This window comes from Mobula hypostoma, chromosome 3 (genome assembly GCF_963921235.1).
Source record: "Mobula hypostoma chromosome 3, sMobHyp1.1, whole genome shotgun sequence".
NCBI lineage: Eukaryota > Metazoa > Chordata > Chondrichthyes > Myliobatiformes > Myliobatidae > Mobula > Mobula hypostoma.
The window spans coordinates 219,764,008-219,789,210 of record NC_086099.1 but is presented as its reverse complement, the minus strand read 5'-3'; the positions used below and the strand labels follow the sequence as shown (position 1 = coordinate 219,789,210).

The 25,203-nt window shown below is 41.4% G+C and overlaps 1 protein-coding gene across 7 annotated transcripts in view; it reads left to right on the top strand.

Annotated features, from left to right (window-relative positions):
* nktr (natural killer cell triggering receptor) overlaps window positions 1-25,203 on the top strand; it is a 224,725-nt gene that overhangs the window by 117,955 nt on the left and 81,567 nt on the right. For 6 of the 7 annotated variants that reach the window (XM_063044549.1, XM_063044548.1, XM_063044546.1 and 3 more), the window contains 4 exons: window positions 14,923-14,997; window positions 18,076-18,183; window positions 20,216-20,260; window positions 20,997-21,084. In XM_063044549.1, the coding sequence (XP_062900619.1) occupies window positions 14,923-14,997; window positions 18,076-18,183; window positions 20,216-20,260; window positions 20,997-21,084 (316 nt within the window). Of the gene's footprint in view, window positions 1-14,922; window positions 14,998-18,075; window positions 18,184-20,215; window positions 20,261-20,598; window positions 20,627-20,996; window positions 21,085-25,203 lie in introns of those variants that run through there. The other variant, XM_063044552.1, reaches the window with a different exon arrangement.

Below are 25,203 nucleotides of genomic sequence, written 5' to 3'. Positions count from 1 at the left end.
AAAATTGCAAAAGTCACTCCATTCTTTAAGAAAGGAGGGAAGCAGCAGAAAGGAAATTATAGGTATTTAGCTTGATATCTGGTTGGGAAGATGTTGGAGTCAGTTGTTAAGATGAGGTTATGGAGTACTTGGTGACATACGACAAGATAGGACAAAGTCAGCATGGTTTCCTTAAAGGAAAATCTTGCCTGACGAACCTGTTGGAACTTGAGTAGATTACAAGTAGGGTGGATAAAGGGGATGCAGTGGATGATGTATATTTGGATTTTCAGAAGGCCTTTGACAAGGTGCCAGACATGAGGCTGCTTACTAAGTTAAGAACCATGGTATTACAGGTAAGTTACTGGCATAGTTGGAGTATTGGCTGATTGGTAGGAGGCAATGATTGGGAATAAAAGGATCCTTTTCTGGTTGGCTGCCAGTGACTAGTGGTGTTCTGCAGGGGTTGTTGTTTCGACCATTTCTTTTTACGCTGTATATCAATGACTTAAATGATGGAATAGATGGCTTTGTTGCCAGATTTGCAGATGATATGAATGTTGGTGGAGGGGCAGGTAGTGTTGAGGAAACAGGAAGGCTGCAGAAGGACTTAGACAGATTCAGAAAATGGGCAAGAAAGTGGCAAATGAAATATAATGTTGAAAAATACATATTCTTGCACTTTGATAGAAGAAATAAATGTGCAGACTATTTTCTAAATGGGGAGAAAATCCAAAAATCTGAAATGCAAAGGGAGTCCTTGTGCAGAACATCCTAAAGGTTAACTTGCAGTTAGAGTCAGTGGTGAGGAAGGCGAATGCGATGTTTGCATTCCTTTCAAGAGGTCTTGAATATAAGAGCAGGGATATGATGCTAAGGCTTTACAAAGCGCTGGTGAGGCCTCGCCTTGAGTATTGTGAATAGTTTTGGGCTCTTCATCTCAGAAAAGATGCCCTGGCGTTGGAGAGGGTTCAGAGGAGGTTCACAAGGATGATTCCGGGAATGAAAGGGTTATCATACGAGGAATGTTTGATGGCTCCGGGCTTGTACTTGCTGGAAATTAGAACGATGGGGGTGGGGGGATCTAATTGAAACCTGTCATATGTTGAAAGGCCTAGACAGAGTAAATATGGAAAGGATGTTTCCCATGGTGGGGGAGCCTAAAACAAGGACACAGCCTCAGGATACGGGCATCCACTTAAAACAGAGATGCAGGGAAATTTCTGTAGCCAGAGGGTGGTGAGTTTGTGGAATTTGTTCCCACAGGCAGCTGTGGATACCAAGTCGTTGGTTGTTCAAGGCGGAGATTGATAGGTTCCTGATTGACCACAGCATCAAAGGTTGCAGGGAGAAAGCCAGGGAGTGGGGTAAGGAGGAGAAAGAAAGGATCAGCCATGATTGAATGGCAGGATAGACTCTATGGGCCAAATAGCCTATTTCTGCTCCTATGTCTTATGGTCTTATTATGGCCACTCTAGTTTCCTCACATTCCACGGAAATAAACTCGAGATTTTTTATTTATTTTTAAATTTAAAAAATATATATTTTGAGATGGTGCAAAACAGGCCCTGCCGGCTCACTGAGCCATGCTGGCCTGCAACCTGTCTATTTAACCCTAGCCCAATGACAGGACAATTAACCTACTAACCGGTATATCTTTAGACTATGGGAAGAAACCCACATGACCACGGGGAGAGCATAGAGACTCGTTATAGACGCCGGCTAAGCTGTAATAGCATTGCGCTAACCACTATACTACTGGTGGAGGAACTCAGCAGGTCAGGCAGCATCTGTGGAGAGGTGTCCTGATGGAGGGTCCTGGCCCAAAACATAAACTCTTTATTTCTCTCCGTAGATGTTGTCTGACCTGCTGAGATCATCCAGTGTTTTGTGAGGGTTGCATTTCATTTTGGTGGAGAGTGGTGCACTGTGTTTCATCAGGAAATAAATTCCTAAGTCAAGAGCTCATGCCCTCAAATAAAGCAAAAACTTTAAATAGGGTGTTTGTAAATAGAGGAATACTCGCATGGTTTATTCAAAGCCAATTCAGATTTAATAAACAGCAAATTGTGTTTGAATTTGATCAAGTTCTTTGAAACAGTAAGATTGATGTGGGCAATGCAGATGATGTGTATAAAATATATGATGAAATATCACATACTGAACTTGCCAAAAAGATTAACGCCGATAAGATTTAGAAGCAATGGTAGCATAGCTGTGAAATTGGCTAAGAAGTAGAAGAAAAAACCTGGTGGAAAGTTGTTTTCCAAATTGTTTTGACACACTGTAGGGTTCTCCAAGGATTTGTACTGGAGCCATTGTCCCCGTTACACATTAAAGACCTGCTGTCGGGTCTTCAAGTTTGCCAAAGATTCAAAACTTGGCAATATAGTAAACAACAAAGAGTACTGTCATAGAGGGTTTCCCGGGTACATCCAATTCCTTCAACCCTCCACTGCATAAATTCAGTCATTGGGACCCCTACCATCCAGAGTCATGTTACTGTTGGATACTGTTGTGGGGGATGACCTCCCAGGGGTGTGCCATGGAGACCGGGTTACTGGCACTGAGCATAGATCTGTGGTGCAAAAGGGAAGGGGGAGAAGAGGGGAGCAGTGGTGATAGGAGAGTCAGTAGTCAGAGGAACAGACAGGAGATTCCGTAGACGTGAATGGGACACCCAAATGGTGCATTACCTCTCAGGTGCCAGGGTCAGGGACATCTTGGATCGCATCCACAGTATTTTGGTGAGAGAGGGAGAGTAGCCAGATGTCTTGGTAAATATTGATACCAATGACTTGGGAAGAAAAAGCAAAGAGGTTCTGAAAAGAGAATTTAGAGAGCTAGGTTGTTGATTGGACACAGCATCAAAGGTTATGGGGTAGAAGGCCGGGGAGTGAGGCTGAGGAGAGGGTGGAGGGAAAGGATCAGCATGGTTGAATGGCGGAGCAGACTCGTTGGGCCAAGTGGCCTAATTCTACTCCAGTGTCTTCTGGTCATGCTCTGTACTTGCTGCTGTAATCAGGAAGAAGGTACATGAACTTTAGGACCCATACCATCAGGTTCAAGAAGTTATTAATTCCTCAACCATCAGGCTCTTGAACCAGAGGGATAACTTCACTCACCCACTCACTTCAACACTGAACTGTTCCCACAATCTATGGGCTCACTTTCAAGGACTCGTCATCCCATGTTCATGATAGTTATTGTTTATTTATTCGTATTCTTTTTGTATATGCATAGTTTGTTGTCTTTTACACTTAGGCTGTTCGGCTGTCTTGTATGTGGCTTTTCATTGATTCATTGTGTTTCTTTGTATTTACTGTGAATCGCCCTCAAGAAAATGAACCTCAGGGACATATATGGTGACATATATGTACAAACGTGTACTTTGATAATAAATTTACTTTGAACTTTGCATCTTGGGCTACTTTGGAATGGGGTTTCTTTCTGGAGAGGGTAAGTGAACTAAATCAAACAGACAGGGCCTGTATAATACAGCAAATCTAAGATGTATTTGTATGAATGCAAAAAAAGTGTAATGGGCAAAGCAGATAAATTTAGAACCTAGATCAGTATATGGAGCTATGGTACTGCAGCTATTAGAGAAACTTGGCTGAGAGCAGGGCAGAACTGACAAGTATTCCGGGACATGCATATTTTCGCTACGAAAGTGGGGGATGTCAAAGATGCAGCAGAGTTGTATTACTGGTGACGGAGAATGTTGCAGCAGCACTAGGAGAGAGCATCTTGGAGGGATCATCCACCATGGACATATGGGTGGAATTCCAGAATGTGAATGGTGCAGTCACTAGAGGAGCAGATAAGCTGACAGATCGTGGAAGGTTGTCAGAACTTATTGTACTGATAATTTAAACTCCCTAATTTTATTTATTTAAACTTATTTTAACCTCCCCAATATTGACTGTGACTCTTGTTGTACCAGAACTGAGAAGGGGCAGAATTTAAAACAATATGTAGGGTCCAGTTAGAGATGGTGTGCAGTAGACCTTGTATTAGGGAATGAAACTGGCTAGATAATCGGGTGGGGGGGGGTGGATAAAAGGTAATTGCATCATTATTAGGCAGGAGCTGGAGAAAGTAAATTGGAAGTGGTTATTTGGGGGTAAATACATAGGAAAGAGAGGGAATGAGGGATAATCCTGGAAACTATAGACAGTGGGTCTCATCTCGGTGGTAGGGAAGACACTGAAGAGAATTCTTAGGGACAGGATTTATGAGCATTTTTAAAGAGTCAGCATTGCTTTGTGCAGGGCAAAAATATGTCTTGGAAATTGATTTGAGTTTTTTTGACAAAGTGAGGAGTGTGATTGATGAAGGTAGAACTGTGGATGTTGTCTACGTGGATTTTAGTTTGACAAGGTCCCTCATGGGATGCTCATCCAGGAGATGCACAGGATCAATGGTGAATTGGCTGATTCAATTCCGAATTAGCTTGCCCATGGAAAACAGAGTAGTGGTCGAAGGGACTTATTTATGATTAGTGGTGTTCTGCAGCAATCCATACTAGGACCTCTGCTATTTGTGATGTATAAAAATAACTTTGATGTAGGTCAGTTGCAGATATGAGTGGTGAAATGGCAGATGGAGTTTAACATGCCCAAAAACCTCGTCTTAGACATTGAGTGCAAAGACTACCTACTCACAAAAAATTCAGGAACACCTGTCTGATAACAATCCCTGGCATATGTGGCTGGGCATCAAGGGCATTACTGACTACACAAGGAAAAGTAATGTTAACTGTACCATATACACCTTTCTCCCTGATGCTCTAAACAACTTTTATGCATACTTCGAGGCATGCAACACAATGCCAGCCATGAAAGCTACCTCCCCCCCTCCCACCCCAGGTGAGCAGCCACTGTCTGTAACAGCAGCACAGACATGAGGCCTCTTCAGAGAGCCAACCCCCTTAAAGACAGCTGTGCTAGAAAATATTCCAGGCTGAACACTCAGAGAGCCTACACAGCAGCTCACTGACGTCTTCATGGACATCTTTAGCACTTCACTTATCTAGGCTGCTATCCCCTCACACTTCAAATCAGCCACCATCATTTCTGTACAAAAGAACTGTACACCTTCAGAACTAAATGACTATGGCCCAATGGCACTGACGCCAATCATCATGAAGTGCTTTGAACGGCTGAATGTGGCACGTATCAAAAACGCTTTTCCTGCCACATCGGACACTCTCCAAAATAGTCATAGTCATACTTTATTGACCCCGGGGGAAATTGGTTTTCGTTACAGTTGCACCATAAATAATAAATAGTAATAGTAATATTACTATTAGTAAAGAGTAAATAGCAATATTACTATTAGTAAAGAGTAAATAGTAATACTCATAGAAATAAATGGTAATAGAACAGTAATAGAAAATAATAATAAATAGTTAAATAGTAATATGTAAATTATGCCAGTAAATTATGAAATAAGTCCAGGACCAGCCTATCGGCTCAGGGTGTCTGACCCTCCAAGGGAGGAGTTGTAAAGTTTGATGGCCACAGGCAGGAATGACTTCCTGTGATGCTCTGTGTTGCATCTCGGTGGAATGAGTCTCTGGCTGAATGTACTCCTGTGCCCACCCAGTACATTATGTAGTGGATTGGAGACATTGACCAAGATGGCATGCAACTTAGACAGCATCCTCTTTTCAGACACCACTGTGAGAGAGTCCAGTTCCATCCCCACAACATCACTGGCCTTACAAATGAGTTTGTTGATTCTGTTGGTGTCTGCTACCCTCAGCCTGCTGCCCCAGCACACAACAGCAAACATGATAGCACTGGCCACCACAGACTCGTAGAACATCCTCAGCATCGTCTGGCAGATGTTAAATGACCTCAGTCTCCTCAGGAAATAGAGACAGCTCTGACCCTTCCTGTAGACAGCCTCACTGTTCTTAGACTGGTCAGTTTATTGTCAATTCGTATCCCCAGGTGTTTGTAATCCTCCACCATGTCCACACTGACCCCCTGGTTGGAAACAGGGGTCACCGATACCTTAGCTCTCCTCAGGTCTACCACCAGCTCGATACTTACCTACAGAACTGCTCTATGACTGATGACATAACATCTGTCATGCACCAGGCCTGGACATACCTAGAAAACAAGGGCGGTTATGTCAGGATGCTGTTTCTGGATTTCAGTTCGGCGTTCAGCACTATTGCCCCAGAGCCCTTGGTGAGCAAGCTCCTATTCCTGTTCCTTGGTCTAAGTACACCAGTGTGCAACTGGGTGTGGACTTCCAAAGGAGCAGACCTCAGACAGTCAGGATGCACAACCACTCCTCCCTCAGCATCCTGCTCAACATGAGTGCCCCTAGGGCTGTGTGCTGAGCCCGTTGCTGAACACGCTGGTCACTCTCCTCCACATGACTGCATGGCCAGACACCGAAGCAATCACATCATCAGTTTGCCAATAACACGACGTTGGTAGGGCTCATCATTGACAGCAGAGAAATTGGAAGAGCTCAAGGCCTAATGTCAGGCAAATAACCTCCTTCTTAATGTCAACAAGATAAAGGAGATAGTTATTGATTTCAGGAGAACTTTCACCATTCATATCCCCCTTTACACTGGCAGCACAGCAGTATAAATTGCAGCCAGTCTGAAACTCCTTGGAGTGCACATCACACACAACCTCTCATGGTCCCAGAACACATCCTACACAGTGAAGAAAGCTCACCAATGCCTCTGCTTTTTGAGGAGGCTGAAGAGAGCTGGGCTTTACACATCTATACCTGTGTCATTCTACAGGTGCACAGTAGAGAGCATCCTAGTATGGGTACAACTGCTTAGTATGGGAACTGTACTGTGGTGGACAGGAAGGCTTTACAATGGGTAGTCAAACTGCCCAATGCTTCACTGGTACCAAACTACCTGCCATCAAGGACATACAAACAGAAAGCTGCTGGAAAAGGGCCAGAAAAATTGTAAAGGATCCCACCCACCCTGCTTACAGACTGTTTGTCCCACTCCTATTGGGGAGGAGGCTATGTAGCATCCACACCAGGACTACCAGATTTAAGAGCAATTACTTTCCCCAAGCAGTAAGACTGATCACTACCTCCACCCACCATCTCCACCAGTACTTCATTATTTCCAGTCAGTCACTTTATGTACAGCCTCATGTCATTTTATGGGCATACAATCAATCTATGTATATAAACCAACTTGTGTATTTATATTTATTGTGTGGTTTTTAGTATTATTGTTGTGTTCTTTCTCTTCTGTGTTATTTTTATGCTGCATTAGATCTGGAGTAACAATTATTTTCTTCTCCTTACACCTGTGTACAGAAAATTACATTAAGCAATGTTGGATTAAATGTTAAGTGTTACACCTTGGTAGGTCAAATGTAAAGACAGGTAACAGTGTTGATGAGCAGTTATAAGATTGAGAGCCATAGAGCAGGCAGATGGTATATTTGGGGTCCAAGTTCATAGCTCCCTGAAAGTGGCTGCATAGATTGATGTGATGGTTAAGAAAGCATATATAGGCATTGAGTTCAAAAGTCAGGAAGTTATGTTGCAGCTTTATAAAACTCTAGGCCGCATTTGGCATATTGCAAACCGTTCTGGTCACTCCATTATAGGAAGGAAGTTGAGGCTTTGGAGAGGGTTTACTTCTCAAGCCTTCCCCATGAGTGGGTTTTGCTGCAAGGCAGTGGAGGTTTGAGATCAGAGTATTCCTTCTCGATGAGCTGACAACCACGGCTGACAAGCTCCATCTGCCTTAAGTGACTGGTTTTAACATGCCAGTAACCCACCTTTGTCCCTTCTCCTGTCAGTAGAAACATTTCCGCCAGGTTTAGTAGCTAAGCCACGCATGAAGGCCAGGAGCTAGACTTGGTTGTCAGAGACTATTTAAGGTGCACACCACTGGGAGCATTTAATAGGTAGTGGGAGCTTGTCCCCATTACCAGCCCCCAGCTATAACAACCTTTAGGAACCTTTATTACAGCAGAAGGTATTCAAAGTACGAGAGCTCAAAATGTCATGTTACAATGATCAATAAAACTCGATCTTCAAGAGGTTGGTGTAGATGAACTGCATCAGTGTATCTTAAAATTCATTAATAACTTGCGTATTGCACTTCACAGCCAGATATTTTTATATTGAATTTTGTTAAATTTCAAAAGTTTTTTAAACTTTTAAGTGTCTTCTCTCTACCACCCCACTCCCTGCCCCACATTTCTTTAAAGGAAGATGCTGGTTACCTAGGAAATGGAGATAAGTTAGAAGACTGCAGCAGATTATTATGGGTGGTGCAGATAGTTACAGTGCAGAAGGTGAAAACACTCAATGCTAATAATATCCCTGCAGACAACAGTTTGAAGTCCTGTGTTCTTTTATACACCAGTCCAATTGTTAACTTCTAATGGGGAAGCAAGGCACTGAAGATTGTGCTTTGCTGAAGTGGGATGTGGTGATTGAATGCAGCTGCAGGGAATAGTACAGTGCCACAGGGAATGGAAGCTCAGACTTTTCCAACTCATTGATGTATTGTTCAGTTGGTTTACAACCCGAGGAGATGGAGTATTTACTTTTGTCTTCTCGTTTTCCTTTTGGCACATATCCTTCTCCAGGGCAAGAAAGAAGCCAGAATTCTGCCTGCAGTTCTCTTCTCTATCAACAGCTTGTATAGTGAGGTAGTTTGAATAACTGTCTCTCTTACTCTGCATTGACCTTAAGTAGGATTGGTGAGAGAAAACTTTCATTCGTTTGAGATGCTGATTCCTGCTGTGTCATTTGCCCTCTGATACCTCACCCAATGTTCCTGAAGCAGAATATCACCCAAATTTAAAGATGGTGTTTAGTATTTAAATAGAAACATTCCAAAGCATGTTGATATTAAGGGAGAGGAGGTGTTGGAGTTGTTAAAATACATTAGGACAGATAAGTCCCCGGGGCCTGACGGAATATTCCCCAGGCTGCTCCACGAGGCGAGAGAAGAGATTGCTGAGCCTCTGGCTAGGATCTTTATGTCCACGTTGTCCACGGGAATGGTACCGGAGGATTGGAGGGAGGTGAATGTTGTTCCCTTGTTCAAAAAAGGTAGTAGGGATAGTCCGGGTAATTATAGACCAGTGAGCCTTACGTCTGTGGTGGGAAAGCTGTTGGAAAAGATTCTTAGAGAGAGGATCTATGGGCATTTAGAGAATCATGGCCTGATCAGGGACAGTCAGCATGGCTTTGTGAAGGGCAGATCGTGTCTAACAAGCCTGTTCTTTGAGAAGGTGACCAGGCATATAGATGAGGGTAGTGCAGTGGATGTGATCTATATGGATTTTAGTAAGGCATTTGACAAGGTTCCACACGGTAGGCTTATTCAGAAAGTTAGAAGGCATGGGATCCAGGGAAGTTTGGCCAGGAGGATTCAGAATTGGCTTGCCTGCAGAAGGCAGAGGGTGGTGGTGGAGGGAGTACATTCAGATTGGAGGATTGTGACTAGTGGTGTCCCACAAGGATCTGTTCTGGGACCTCTACTTTTCGTGATTTTTATTAACGACCTAGATGTAGGGTTAGAAGGGTGGGTTGGCAAGTTTGCAGAAGACACAAAGGTTGGTGGTGTTGTAGATAGTGTAAAGGATTGTCAAAGATTGCAGAGACATTGATAGGATGCAGAAGGGGCTGAGAAGTGGCAGATGGAGTTCAACCCGGAGAAGTGTGAGGTGGTATACTTTGGAAGGACAAACTCCAAGGCAGAGTACAAAGTAAATGGCAGGATACTTAGTAGTGTGGAGGAGCAGAGGGATCTGGGGGTACATGTCCACAGATCCCTGAAAGTTGCCTCACAGGTGGATAGGGTAGTTAAGAAAGCTTATGGGGTGTTAGCTTTCATAAGTCGAGGGATAGAGTTTAAGAGTTGTGAGGTAATGATGCAACTCTATAAAACTCTGGTTAGGCCACACTTGAAGTACTGTGTCCAGTTCTGGTCACCTCACTATAGGAAGGATGTGGAAGCATTGGAAAGGATACAGAGGAGATTTACCAGGATGTTGCCTGGTTTAGAAAGTATGCATTATGATCAGAGATTACGGGAGCTAAGGCTTTACTCTTTGGAGAGAGGAGAGGAGACATGATAGAGGTGTACAAGATAATAAGAGGAATAGATAGAGTGGATAGCCAGCGCCTCTTCCCCAGGGCACCACTGCTCAATACAAGAGGACATGGCTTTAAGGTAAGGGGTGGGAAGTTCAAGGGGGATATTAGAGGAAGGTTTTTTACTCAGAGAGTGGTTGGTGCGTGGAATGCACTGCCTGAGTCAGTGGAGGAGGCAGATACACTAGTGAAGTTTAAGAGACTACTAGACAAGTATATGGAGGAATCTAAGGTGGGGGCTTATATGGGAGGCAGGGATTGACGGTCGGCACAACATTGTGGGCCGAAGGGGCTGTACTGTGCTGTACTATTCTATGTTCTATGTTCTAAATTCCTTTTTTTTTGCAACTTCTACTGACTTGCTTCAGCTTTTCTCTTCCCTTTTGGTATAACAGTTGCAATCAAGAGTGGGCGAGCCTAGGACCAGAGGGCACAGCATCAGAATAGAAGGATGTCCATTTAGAACAGAGATGAGGAATTTCTTTAACCAAAGGGTAATGAATTTGTGGAATTTAATTGCTGCAGGCCAAGTTATTGAGTATATTTAAAACAGAGGTCATTGGATGTATTTAAGGCAGAGGTTGATAGGTTCTTGATTAGTCAGGGTGTCAAAGGTTACAAAGAGAAGGCAGGAAAATGGGGTTGAAAGGGATAATAAATCAGCCATGATGGAATTGTGAAGCAGACTTGATGGGCCAAATGGTCTAATTCTGCTCTTATGGGCTTATAACAACATCATGTTAATACTGTTCGATTCTTTAATCCATGGTAAAGAAACTTGGTATGGTTCCAATTAGAGGAATGAATTTGGTGCACAAGTGGTCCCTGTGCACTGCTTAATTTTATGTGCCGTTCATGGGAATAGGAAAGAAGAACATAGGCTATACAAATCTAAAGAACTTTGATTTATTTGTCTTATCATTAGTTCTGGATTGATTTTTTTTAATGTCAATTAGGCTTGAAAATTTGACTTTTGATTTAATTAACAGCAGCTAAAGGGTGCAGCTAATGTAAAGGAAAATCTCCCATTAGTTTTTTTTTCACTTATTGCGGGTGCCATTGCTTGTGGAGTTTGGTGCCAGATTTAGAAATTAGCAGGGCATGTCAGGACTTTCTGCAGAGCTTGAAATCATTTGTTATTAGGCGCTTGGCAAGGGCCAATGAAAAGAAGTGAGGTGTAAGCAGAGTGACCATTGTTTGAGCGAGCCAGTGTTAGAGTGGGCAACTGAGCCTGATGGAATTCTTTGAAGTGATAAAGCAAGTTAAAGGTAGAGCAGTAAATGTGGTTTGTATGAATTTTAATAAGGCATTTGAAAAGGTGGGCTCATTGAGAAAGCTGGGAGGCATGGGATCTAGGGAAACTTAGTTGAATGGATTCAGAATTGGCTTGCCAACTCAAGGCAGAGGGAGAGTATTCTGCCTGGAGGTTGGTGACCAATGGTGTTTTGCAGGGATCTGTCTCTGCTCTTTGTGACTATTACAAATGACTTCCATTCTATCTAATCTTTCCTTATAACTACAGCCCTCCTATCAAGCAACATTTGTTCTTTGATCAATTAAAAAAAATCCCCCTTTTATTTTAAGTATCATTTTACTGAAAAATAATGTTGCTGGAATAACAATGGTGAAGTAGATGAAATCATTGAGGTTGGCTGATCAGTAATGGATGTGAAGCTGGAAGAATTATGACCCCCGTGAATCGTACTGATATTGATGGTGCTTCCTTTTATTCTGCCGTGTAGTTCAAATTTTATTCCCTGCTTGTTCTCCTGACTTATCCAAGATGCTGTGAGCAGATAATGCGCCGTCATCGGAATTCAAAACGATCAAATTATGGTGATCTTTGCAACTTTACTAGAATTTAATTGACAAACAATTGCCAAGAAATGAATGGAGAGAAATGTTTACCGGTAGCCGTATACCGCAGCACCTTATTAATAAGGTGTTTTTTTATATAACAATGTCAAAGCAAGCACCCATGGCACATGTGGGACTTACAGGTTGGTAGTTACTGCAGGCTTTAATCTCCTGTAATGAAATTCTGTGTCGCAGTGCTGACTAATCAGATTGGATATGCAATTAAATATTTTAATGAACAAAATGGTAAAGGATTAATTTATCTTGCCTTGGAAATTGGCTGACTGGACATGTACTCTCAATTCTCCTCTGATTTAGCCATTCACGTATAATTTTGCCAATTTAACTGTAGAACAAAAGACTGTATTTTTAGAGCCGTATGTAGTGCCAGCAACTGTATTTCATTAGCAGTTTGAGGATATTTAGACTGTACGGATGTAATGTGGAGAGCATTCAAACTGGTTGCATCACTGTTTGTTATGGAGGCTCCAATGCACAGCGTTGGAAAAAGCTGCAGAGTGCTGTCGACTCAGCCAGCTCCATCATGGACGCAACCCTCCCCAACATCGAGGACCTGTTCAAAATGCGATATCTCCAAAAGGCGACATCCATGGTTAAAGACCACAGCTACCCAGAACATGCCTTCATTTCAGTACTGCCATCGGGGAACTTAAAACTCAATGTTTTAAAATGGATTTGTGGCTAAATTTGCCGATGATACAAAGATCGGTGGAGGAGCGGGTAGTGTTGAGGAAACAGAGAGCCTGCAGAGAGACTTAGATAGTTTAGGGGAATGGACAAAGAAGTGGCAAATGAAATACAATGTTGGAAAGTGTATGGTTATGTACTTTGGTGGAAGAAGTAAATGGGCAGACTATTATTTAGATGGGGAGAGAATTCAAAATACAGTGATGCAAAGGGACTTGGGAGTCCTTGTGCAAGATACCCTAAAGGTTAACCTCCAGGGTGAGTCAGTTGTGAAGAAGGCAAATGCAACGTTGGCATTCATTTCTTGAGGTATAGAATGTAAGAGCAGGGATGTGATGTTGAGGGTCTATAAGACACTCGTGAGACCACACTTGGAGTATTGTGTGCATTTTTGGGCTCCCTATTTTAGAAAGGATATACTGACATTGGAGAGGGTTCAGAGAAGATTCATGAGAATGATTCTAGGAATGAAAGGGTTACTGTATGAAGAACATCTGGCAGGTCTTGGGCTGTGTTCCCTGGAGCTCAGGAGAATGAAGGAGGATCTCATAGAAACATTCCGAATGTTAAAAGGCCTGAACAGATTAGATATGGCAAAGTTATTTCCTGTGGTAGGGGAGTCTAGGACAAGAGAGCATGACTTCAGGATTGAAGGACGTTCTTTTAGAACTGAGATGCGGAGAAACTACTTTAGTCAGAGGGTGGTAGATCTGTGGGATTTGTTGTCACGAGCGGCTGTGGAGGCCAAGACATTGGGTGCATTTAAGGCAGGGATAGATAGGTTCTTGATTAGCCAGGACATCAAAGGGTATGGGGAGAAAGCAGGGGAGTGGGGATGACTGGAAGAATCGGATCAGCCCATGATTGAATGGGGGAGCAGACTAGATGGGCCAAATGGCCTACTTCTGCTCCTAGATCTTATGGTCTTATGGTTTTAGGAATAGTTTCTTCCTGTCCGCCACCAGACTCCTGACCGGTCAATAAACCCATGAACATGACCACCTCACTATTGCTCTCTTTTTGCACTACTTATTTATTTTTTAAAATATATATTTCTTGCTGTAATTTATAGTATATTTTATGTGTTGCACTGCACTGCTGCTGCAAAACAACAAATTTCATGACATATGTCAGTGATAATAAACCTGATTCTGGGTCAAAGTGTCTTGTGCATCAACCAGTTTTTCACCTCATACCTTGTGCTGCAGCTTCCTGCTTCTCTGTGCACCTATTCCATCCATTGTACATTACTCCTTTTCTGCTGAACGGAACAACCCCAGTTCTGAATACCTCAAACACTTCAGATTTATTATCACTAGTATACTGTAGTGTGCAAAAGTCTTGGGCAGATGCATGTTAGGTTGGGTACCTAAGATTTTGTACAGTACTGTAATAATTTTATCTATTGCTCTGTTACTGCTGCCTCAAAAAAACCAAAAAATTCATGATGTGTGTGAGTGATGATAAACCTGATTCTGATATGGGTCTCTATTGTGGACTGAGAGTGGGAAGGGGGCAGGGAGAGGGGAATCATGCTTGGGAAAAGGGGAAGGGAGAGAGGAGGGAGTGGGAAGCACCAGAGAGACATTCTGTAATGATCAATAAACCAATTGTTTGGAATCAATGACCTTGCTTGCCTGGTCTCTCGGAGTGGGATGTATCTGCACCCGTACCATCCATCCCCTGCCCCTGGCACTCCTTTTCTGCCACTTGTCTCACATCCCTCCGGTGCCGATCCACCCTTGCCATTCCCAACATCCTTTGTTCCTGCCAGATTTACAAACTCAATGTCTGCTCTACGTAAGACTTTTGCACAGTACTGTACATGTGGAGTTTGAGGTTTTGTAGCAATACAATGCAAAGAAATAAAAACCTATCCATGCAAAATTCTATTTTAAGTATAGGTTTGTATTGTTTTAAATTATACATCTCTGCTGTTAACATTAATTGAGAAGATGCAAAGGAGGTGACAGGTTTTGATTGAGCAAAAGCTGTGAAAGTGGTGTCCTCTGGAAGAAATGTTGCCACCATTATGTTAATTTGACAAAACAAGATACCTGAAAGGATTGTTCTCATTTATTACCATGTTGTCTTATCACCGTGCTAACCACAGATAGTTTGGGCTACCTGGTTTTTTTTTCCCCTCAAAACCCCACAAGTTGGCATTCATAAATACAAGATTTTGCAGATGCTGACCTGATGAGATCCTCCAGCATTTTGTGTGAGTTGACATTTCTTTTTGTCTTGTTTCAGTGGGCCGCATCGTGTTTGAATTATTTTCAGATGTCTGCCCCAAGACCTGTAAGAATTTCCACTTTCTCTGCACAGGTATGTTATGAAGTTACATTTAGACAACAATTGGCGTTTAGAAGCTGTCAGTCCTGAAAGTAGGGTGTTCAGAAAACAAGCACACAGGAACTACAAAAACACAATTTTCAAATAAAATTTAAAAAGTCTGCATGCAGTTTTGTTGAAATAATGTTTCATCTTTTTTTCCTTTAAAAGTAATATCAACTAATGTATATTTTCAACTTTTTCTCTTTATAATTATGAATTTGGTCCACTTTTGTACCGTTGGTGAGACTTGGGGAAGGGAAGGATTGTTTGCCTGTGGGATTTCAGCTGGGAGCGGGAATCTGTATCCTCTAGTTTAACGAGCTTTGCTAGCCAGCATCATTGATAGTCACTGTGGCTTGATGGGAAGCACGCTTTGCTTACTGAGATTTGTTGTCCCTGCTATCATTTTACTTTTTCTGCCCCTCAGTATTTGCTGCCCTACTATAGATTAGCACTTAGAAAATGGCATCATTAGGTAGAGAGAACTAATGGTTCACTCCTCATCCTCCATGAAGCTGTTGGCTTTCTTCTGTAACAGGTGTTTGAATGTCATTTTAGTCTTTTTAATTGAGTTGTGTACATTGAAGCAATACATTTTATCAACATTCTCGCAGTTGTATGGGATGCCGCCAATACTCAGATCACAGTAAAGATAACAGTCTTACCTTCTTTCCCTACTTGTTTTGACAATTTTTATCTTCATTGTTCCATTTAAGGTTCAAGTTTAATTGTTATGCAAGATTTTTTTGTCGGGTACTGTACTGGAAGCATCCCTGTTACTGTAGACTGATAAGTTATGTTGATTTGTTGGGTTGTCCCTTTACTAATATGAGGGGCCATAATTTTAAGGTGATTGGAGAAACGTAAGGGGGCTATGTCAGAGATAGGTTTTTCTTTAGAGTGGTGTGCACAAGGAACGTGCTGCCAGGCATGGTGGTAGAGGCAGATACATTGGGGACAATTGAGAGACTCTTAGATAGGCACATAGATAAAAGAAAAATGAAGGCTATGTGGGAGGGAAGGGTTACGTTGATTTTGGAATAGACCATAAGACCATACGATTATAGGAGCAGAAGTAGGCCATTCAGCCCATCAAGTCTGCTCTGCCATTCAATAGGTTAAAAGGTTGGCACAACATCATGGTCTGAAGGGTCCATACTGTGCTATTATGTTCTACGTTCTGCCATTCTCAATTATGGACAACAAATTATATCATTGGATCAGGAAAGTTGCATGTGATTACGATGACTGGGAACCTCTCTGCAAATGTTTTTCAAAAGATTGAACACATCTTTCTTAACGTCAATGTGTTCCAGCATATTAGTTTGTTCTATGCTGACCTCACATTCATCCAGTTCCCTCACACTGTTGAATACTGACGTATTCATTAAGGACTTCCCCTACCTCCTCTGACTCTAGGTGCATTTCCTCTTTTATGTCTGATCAGTCTTACCCTCCTGTTCATGTTGTGTGGAATGACTTGGGATTTTCCTTAATCCTACTTGCCAGTGCTTTTTTGTATACCCTTCTTGCTCTCCTAAATCCATGCTTAAACTCCTTACTGGCTCATTTTAACATGCATTCTGTGTGAATAGCTTCTTTGGAGTTGAGAATAATGAGGAAATGATCTTGTAGAAGACTTTTAGATGGTAGATGTTAGTGTTTCTACAGATGGGCGTATCTCATTCAAGGGGACATGGCTACAAGATTAAGAGGTAATCGTTTCCGACTGGTAGGAGCTTCTCATAAAGAATGATAAATCCCTATTGTTCTCTACCCCTGAGGATTGTGAGGGCTAGATTATTGGTGGTATTTCAAGAGGAAATGGATACAGTTTTTGAAAGATGAGGGAATTGAGAAGAGAAGGTTAGGACTGTGGCAGATCACCTATGAATCACATCGAGTTATGGGGCAGGTTTAAGGAGCTAGTGATACACTCCTATTTTCTGGTGCTGTATTCTTATGCATGGCATCTCCTCCCACTTTAAAGATCATTAGTGAGGACTGCATCTTGAGTCGTGGGACGGAATAGAGACCAAACTGAAGGGATACCATGCAAATTGTCCATCGTGATTGTTACATGAGAGACTGGTGCAGAGCACAAATGGCCAAAGCTGAAGAAGAGAATAGTTGGTAGTGCTTACAGTGTTAAGAACACTTTGGAAGTAAGGATTTTGAAGAAATCAAACTCAAGAGATTCTGAAGATGCTGGAAATTTTGAGCAACACACATGATGCTGGAGGTATTCAGCAAGTCAGGCGGCATTTATGGAAGGGGATAAACAGTGGATATCTCAGGCTGGGACCCTTCATCAGGATGGACATGCTGTCATTACTCCTGATGAAGGTCTCGGCCTGAAACATTGATTGTTTATTCCTCTCTGTAGATGCTGCCTGACTTGCTGAGTTCCTTCAGCATTTAGTGTGTGTTGCTTTTGAAGAGATCGTTTGGCTGTTGTAAGAGTATGGTGGTGGGTGTTAGCAATAGTATGTTTTGATATTGATCATTTCTCTTTGAGTTTTATTATAATTAACTGTTAATGCTTGCATTGAAGAGCAACTATTTTCTTCTTCTCCTTTTCCCAGCCTCTGTAAGTCACTGGTTTTCAAACTGGGATTCCCCGACTCTGGTATGTCTGTTGGATGAGGGCATCAGAATTCTGTCTATCTGGACCTAAGAACTCCATTTTATAATTTAATAGTATATAATTTCTGCAGTAGTAAACAGTGCTATGAAGTATTTTAAAAAATAATAATTCCTGCAGTCATATTGCACATTCTTCTATTGTGTAGCCAACAGTATCTTCTGGAAGCTGAGACAAGGGATCCCCTGAGTATGTCAGTACTTGCAGGTAAGTGCCCCCAGAAGTTCAAGAGAATATGATCGTACTTGCAAGAGGGTCTCAGCAGACCAGCGATATTTGCAGGGAGTCCTGTTTTCTTCACACTTTCAGGGATTTCACCAAACCACAAAAAAAGTTTGAAAACTAGTGTGATCAGGTGTCCTTCTCTATAGCATGTTTGTATGTATTCCATTTTGTATGTGCTAAGATTGTTTTATCTCTTACAGGTGAAAAAGGATTAGGAAAAAAAACTCGAAAGCAGCTTTGTTATAAGGGCTCCACTTTCCATCGTATTGTGAAAGAGTTTATGATCCAAGGTGGTGACTTCAGTGAAGGTGGGAAATACGTATTTGTCTAGCTGATGTAGTGTCGAGATAATTAACTGATGTAGCCTGTCGTTATAACTTCGTCCAAGAGGCTTTGCAATTTATTTTAATTCTATATGACTGAAATACTTGATATCTAAAGTTGGTATACTTCTCCTGGAAACTTGTTTTTGATTGTCACTTGGCCTTGAACTGGAGTCATAGAACACCACAGCACAGAAACAGGCCTTTGGGCCATCTAGTTGGTGCTGAACGATTAATCTGCCTAGTCCCTTGACCTGCACCTGGACCATAGCCTCCCATACCCTTCCTATCCAAATTTCTTTTAAATGTTGAAATCGAACCTGCATTCATCACTTCTGCTGGCAGCTCATTGCACATTCCCACCAGCCTCTGAGTGAAGTCTTCCCTCAGGTTCCCCTTAAACATTTCGTCTTTCACACTTAACCCATGACTTCTACTTCTTGTCTCACCCAACCTCAGTCGAAAAAGCCTGTTTGCATTTATCCTATCTATACCCCTCATAATTTTGCATAGACGTCTATCAAATCTCACCTCAATTTTCTACACTGTAGGAAAGTAAGTTTCCTAAATATGTCATTGACCTGCTCTGTTCCCACGTAGAAAATTCCTTGAAGGATAGATCCAATTAATCTCGCTTTCCTCAACTTCTGCAACTGTCTTTATTTTTTTCAAGCCTTTTGAAAATTATTATTAAAGATGTTGGAAGTCAGTTCGAGTGATGGGGTACAGAACATTTACCTGGCATTCTAAAATAAACTGATGTAGTGGGGTTTTGACCCAAAACATTAAAAGTTCCTTCCCCACAAATGCTGCCTCTCCCAGTAAGTTCCTCCAGCAGATTGTTTGTAACTCCAAATTTCAGTGTTTGCAGTCTTGTGTGTCTTTAAAAAAGAAGTTTCCTCATGAAACTTCTGCCTCTTTTACAATTTAAGTGTGTGTTTTCTGTTCACTGGTCCTTTTTTGTGTTTTTTTTTCTCATACACACCTCTTTAACCGCTCAATTTTGAACATTAACATTCGTTCAATCTCCAGTTAACTTCCTGAGTGCTAGAAGGACAATCCCAACTTCTCTGGTCTCTTCACATATTTGAAGACCCTTGGTTATGGTAGCATTCTTTTAAATCTTCATTCATTAAAGGTTAGCTTTATTATGAATGTACATTGAAACATGCAGTGAAATACATGGTTGACACCTAATCTGATTTCTGTAAGTTTAGGATAGCATTGTTCTGTTTTTATTTCCATATCCCTCAACAGAGAATCTATATGCTTTGTTAAAAGTCTTTTGGCTTTAATCTTTTATTTTGTTTATGTATATATAACAACAAATCATTCTATTTCATGGTCTATTATCGTTTCATTTTGCTCTGTTGAGGGATATGGAAAAAAAGCACAGAAATGCTATTCTTGCTTTGCAAATCATTCTATTTTGTGGTCTACTACAGTTTCATTTTGTTCTTGAGTACAAGGCCTTAAATCTTGTCACAGTGAATGATGACATTTTTGAACAAGGTTTATTTTTCTACTAACCTGGAACATTGACAAGGAGTAGAGGTTTGAAGACAAGTGTCTTTTTGTTTCATTTTCTTTCATTCGGCTTTATTTGAATGTATTCTCTTTGTTTGAGATGAAGTGGAAGATGTATTTTCCGCTGACAATAGGAATTGAATATTCTTTTAGAAAGGAAACTGGGGTCTAACACTTCTTGAAAATATATCTATAGTTTTGTTCATTGGATGGTCTCTTCAATTGTCTTCAGTCCCACTGGAGTTGGGAGAAACAACACCTGGACGGTTTCTTGTATCTAGATAACAAAATAGTGAAAATATCTAAATAGCAAGAGGGAGAACTGAAACTGAAGATCTTTCACTAAACAGCAGTCAAATGGTGAACATTATAGCAGATACAAAGGGCATTGGCCTCATAATCATCTTCTACCTGGATATGTCTGTTTTCTTAATAGTATGAAAACATTTGATGTAATGCCTAGTGTTACTTATGTGCCTGTGGTTCTTAGGTAATGGACGAGGAGGAGAATCTATTTATGGCGGATACTTCGAAGGTAGAGACATCTTTTTTTTGAATTTCATTACAAAGCCCAAATTAATCTCTCAGTTTACTAAATAAGAGTCCCTCTAGCAATATGTGACTAGCATTGCTTTTAACTCCCTCATCTGTTGCATGTAGCTAGTGCTTGAAATGTTGCATGCACAAATAGATGCATGAATTTGGGCTAATTGTTTCTTAGCGTGTTCACTATTATCTACAAAAAAAAGTGAATTAAAAGGTAAATTTTTTTATGCAGTAAGCTCGCAACTTGCAGCATGGAGGTTAGGCAATTTATTCATGAGAAAACCTATCATCCTGCCTAAAACTTTCAACATATTCTTTTATTTATAGAGAATGTGATCTTTTGCAAAATGAAAAGGTAAGAAAAAACAGCTAAGTAACACAATTAAAACACACTTCCTTGCACCCTCCCCAGCAAGTACCATTATTGGCAGTGAGTCGGTGGAATATATGGTCCAGTTTTCTTTATTGCTTGCAAACTTTAAACAAGACACAGACACACCTACCCAGACACGCACAAAGACACCCAGAGCATTTAGTGTTGTAGCTTTAGTACTGGTAATGTAAAACGACTTGAACTTTGTGTTCCTCCTTGACATATTACTTTAGTGTAAAGCTGTGGTAAGGCCTAAAGCTAGGCTGCTACTCTGTTGTTGGTGCAGTTGGCAAATAGACTACAGTTCCTCTGTGGTGTCTGAAAGCTGACCAACTACTCCTTTCTTGAACAGATGAGAATTTTGTGCTCAAACATGACAGGGAGTTCCTGTTGTCAATGGCAAACAGAGGAAGAGATACCAATGGCTCACAGTTCTTCATGTGAGTATGACTCCTTGTTGTCTTACCTGTTTCATATAGTGAAGTGCCATTCATTAGAAAGATGATTATCCACAGACATCAATGCCTGTAGATGTTGAGCAGTTTGCATTTTTATTGCATCGAATCCTTTCATTTGGACAGAGTAAAGTTTTCCAGTTTTGCATTCCATTCATTTGCCATGGAGCTATAGAGCATTGTAGCACAGAAACAGGCCCTTCAGCCCATCCGGTCCATGCTGAACCATTATTCTGGCTCGTCCCATGGAATATTAGAGTCATGGAGCATTAAGAAGTTTTCTGCCCTTATCACTCTGCAGTTCTGCAAAACAGGGAGCTAGCAAGTAGTCTCCCTTTCCTTACTCACCCCACAACTTTAGGAATTATCCAGTTAACTACATTCTTCCCACCAGCTAGGCGTAACCATTTTTTGAGTGGTAAAAGGAGAAAATTCATGATGAGAGGATTCCCTATTTAACTACAACTGTGTATTTTTGTCCTGTCACAACTTGGAAGAGTAGGATTGCAACAATGGATCCTACAAGTTCTGTATACAAGAAAATAGCATTTATGTTGGTATTAAAACAGTGTGCTGCAAAGAATTTTAGGCATTTGTCTGATAAGCAAGCCCAACAGCACAGGAAATTGCTGAAGAATTACTTACCATTACCCCTATTGGGATATAGGCTGCCAACAGTAGCTCTGTCCTGGGCCAGTCGTCCACATTGTCTCCAAGTGTAGCAGATTTTCTTGGAGTATCCTTCCTCTCCCAGGGATGAGGCCTTTGGAGCTTCTGTTGGCATTTCTGGAGCACTGGGTTTTAAAGGATGGGATTGCTAGTCTCATGTCATGCCCTCCTCCTCACAGCCAGGCTTAGGATCGTCCGTGGCGGAGTTGCTGAAGAATTAACTATAGACTTATCACAGGCAATTCTCAAGGAATAAAAAAAAATACCCAGACCTTTTTCATTATTTTTGTCTCCCTTAACACTTCGTTTCTTTTTATTTATGTGATGTGCCTATGCAGTACCATGTCCCAGCACTTACAACTTCTCCAATGAGCTGTGACAATATGATCACTCCATTGAGTGAATGAGCACATTCAGTGAATGCACTCCCAAGTATTCCTTAGGAAGATGCATTACCTGCTCTCTCACTGTTCAGAAGCTTAAGTTTCTGAGAGGGGAGCCTGTTTGCTTATCTAATTATCCTCGGAATCAGGTTTATTATCATGAGGTAGTCTTCATGGGTTCATTGTCCATTCAAAAATTTGAAGGCGGAGAGGAAGGAGCTGTTCTTAAAATGTTGGGTGTCTGTCATCAGGCTGATGATAGTAATGAGAAGAGGGCATGTCCTGGGTGTCAGAAGTCCTTAATGATGGATGGCACCTTTTTGAGGCATCGCCTTTTGAAGATGTCCTCAGTGGTGGGGAAGGTACTGCCCATGAGATGGAGCTTGCTGAGTTTGCAACCCTGTACAGCTTTTTCCAGTGTTGTATGGTGGCCCCTCATACCAGACGGTGATACAACTAGTTAGAATGCTCTCCACAGAACAACTGTAAAAATTTTCTAGAGTCTGGTGACGTACCAGATCACCTCAAACTCACAATGAAATATAGCCGCTGGTAAGCCTTCTTCATAATTGCATCAATATTTTGGGTCCAGGATAGATTTTTCAGAGATGGTAACAGCCAGGAATTTAAAACAGTTCACCCTTTCCACTGCTGACCCCTCAGTGAGGACTGGTGTGTGTTCCCTTGTCTTCCCCTTCCTGAAGTCAACGATCAATCCTTTAATAAGCTACAGTTTCAGTCCCAATCCTGTACTTGGCTGCATGAGTTTCAGCTGCTTGTTTTTTTGTTTTTTGCAGTATATTTTTGTCAGTCCTATCTGACTAAGATCAGCAACAAGCAATGATTAAGTGCCTTTAATGTTGAAAAACATTAATGTTCTTCACAAGATGCCTATCATTAAAAGTCTGACAGTAGATGATAACGAAGTAGAACTTAATGGAGCCTCTTAAGAAAAAGGAGGCTGGAGAGAATCCTTGAAAGTAAAGGTTTAGTGGTGATATGGCTACCACCGCTGAAACAATGGAAAAGTGGGTGAGGAACAATTTCTTAGACACAAGAGATTCTGTAAATATTGGAAATCTTGAGCAATAAGCATACATAAAATGTTGGAGGGACTCAGCAAGTCAGACAGCATGGATGGAAGAGAGTAAACAGTCACTGTTTGGGTCTAGGCTCTTCACCAGGAGTCATGAAGGGAGTTGGCCCGAAACGTTGACTGTTTATTCCCCTCCATAGAGGCTGTCTTCACTTGCTGAGTTCTTAGACAGTGGTACAACTGGGAAAGATTGCACAGGGGAGGGAATAAAAGAACTTGAACAAGGAGATAGCATTTTAAATGATGCAATTCCAGACCAGAACCAAAGGGATCTATGTACAGCTTTTTGATGCAGATAAATACAAGTTTGTTTCCAGTGGCAAGGCATTGCATGGAATGATGCTGGGCTCAATTTCATGTTGAGCTCTAAGCTTCCTATTCTAAGCTAATAGTTCCATGCCAGAAGTAGTTTGTTAATCTCAGAGGTTCACATTCACTTTTGTAAGCCATCCCTTGTTTTTCTTGTAATTCATCTAGAAATAACGTGTTTTAATAGGAATTAGCTAATTGTGTTTCTTGTGACTTTAGAGGATAAAATTCCAGTTTGTGATTTATTTATTTTTTTTTTAGGAGCCCTGAGTGTCAGGCATAGTCAATCATTAAGTATATTCAAAACCGTGTTGCAAAAGTAGATCTGATAGGAAATCCGGGTTGTGAGGGTGCAACAGGGAACTGGAGTTAAGTTAACCTATTAAATCAAGTTGAGTTTATTGTCATGTTGCACAAGTACTATGGAAAGGTGCAATGAAAACTGTCTTGCAGCAGCATTTTAGGGACGTATTATCATGTAAGCAACATTCACAAGATCATAAGCGTAATTTTTTCAAGAGAGCACAATTGAAACAAAAGAAGTATTTTTAGTGCAGTGATCAGTGTTGCTAAACTGCAGTAATTGGGGTTTGGACCAGTCATCCAACTCCAGCTTCTGATGTGTCCTTACAAAGCCAATATCCGCTTAGCAATATATTCGTTGAATAAGAAACACAGTATTGTGATCGCATCCTATCCGTTCATGTAATTCTGTACATCCAGTTTTGCTTTGAAAAGAGCCGATGGAGTAGAGCTAATTACAAGTAATTTCAGTTTAACTTCAGCATCCCAGCATTGTAGATCATGGGTATTTATACACCAGCATGGGAATCCACGAGCTCAACCTATCCTGCATAGTTTTTATTTGGTGTGGTGATTAGCTGGATGCCTTACCATCATGGTAGGCCCTTGCCAATAATGTGCCGATAATAATTAGAGTTTACTCATACAACAACCTATATGGAGATACTGACTTAATAGGTTTAAATTGGGAATTTTTAATTTCATTATCCTATGTTCTGTGCTTTTTATCAACCTCTTGGATTTGTATTTGTCACCTTTGTGCAATTGGACCCTCCGACTTACTGGTATTTCCCTTATTTTCATTGTTTGGAAATCTTGATGTATCTTGGGACTGACTTAATCTCCTCATGCTGTGTACATACATCTATTGATGCTTCTGGACACATCTTCAGTGATGTTCCTGGAATCATCGGGTGTTTCAGGTCTTTCAACACCATACAACCTCCTCCAGGTGACCCAGCCGGGGCTGATCAGACCCCAGCTTGTGTCCAGATGGCTAGCTACTTATTACTCCATGGCTTCCCTCTTTTGAGCCACAGCCATCTTGAGGTCCTCTCTGCCGCATCGGTGGTACTGCGGATGGCTCTCCTCTTCCTCTCTCCCTTGATGCCCAGATTGCTGAAGGCTCTAACTAAGGAACGGGCTACGAATCCCCTACAACCAACCTCCACTGAGAGACACCTCGCTCTCCATCCAGCCTGCTGACCTTTGCTGACCAGTCCCGCGTACTTGGAGAGCTTCCTTACAAAGATGGAAATTAAGTTATTTTTCCTAAGTTTAGGTCAGTTTTACTGTGTGTGTCAGCTAAATCTAGACGTAATTAAGTTTTATCAACCAATGATT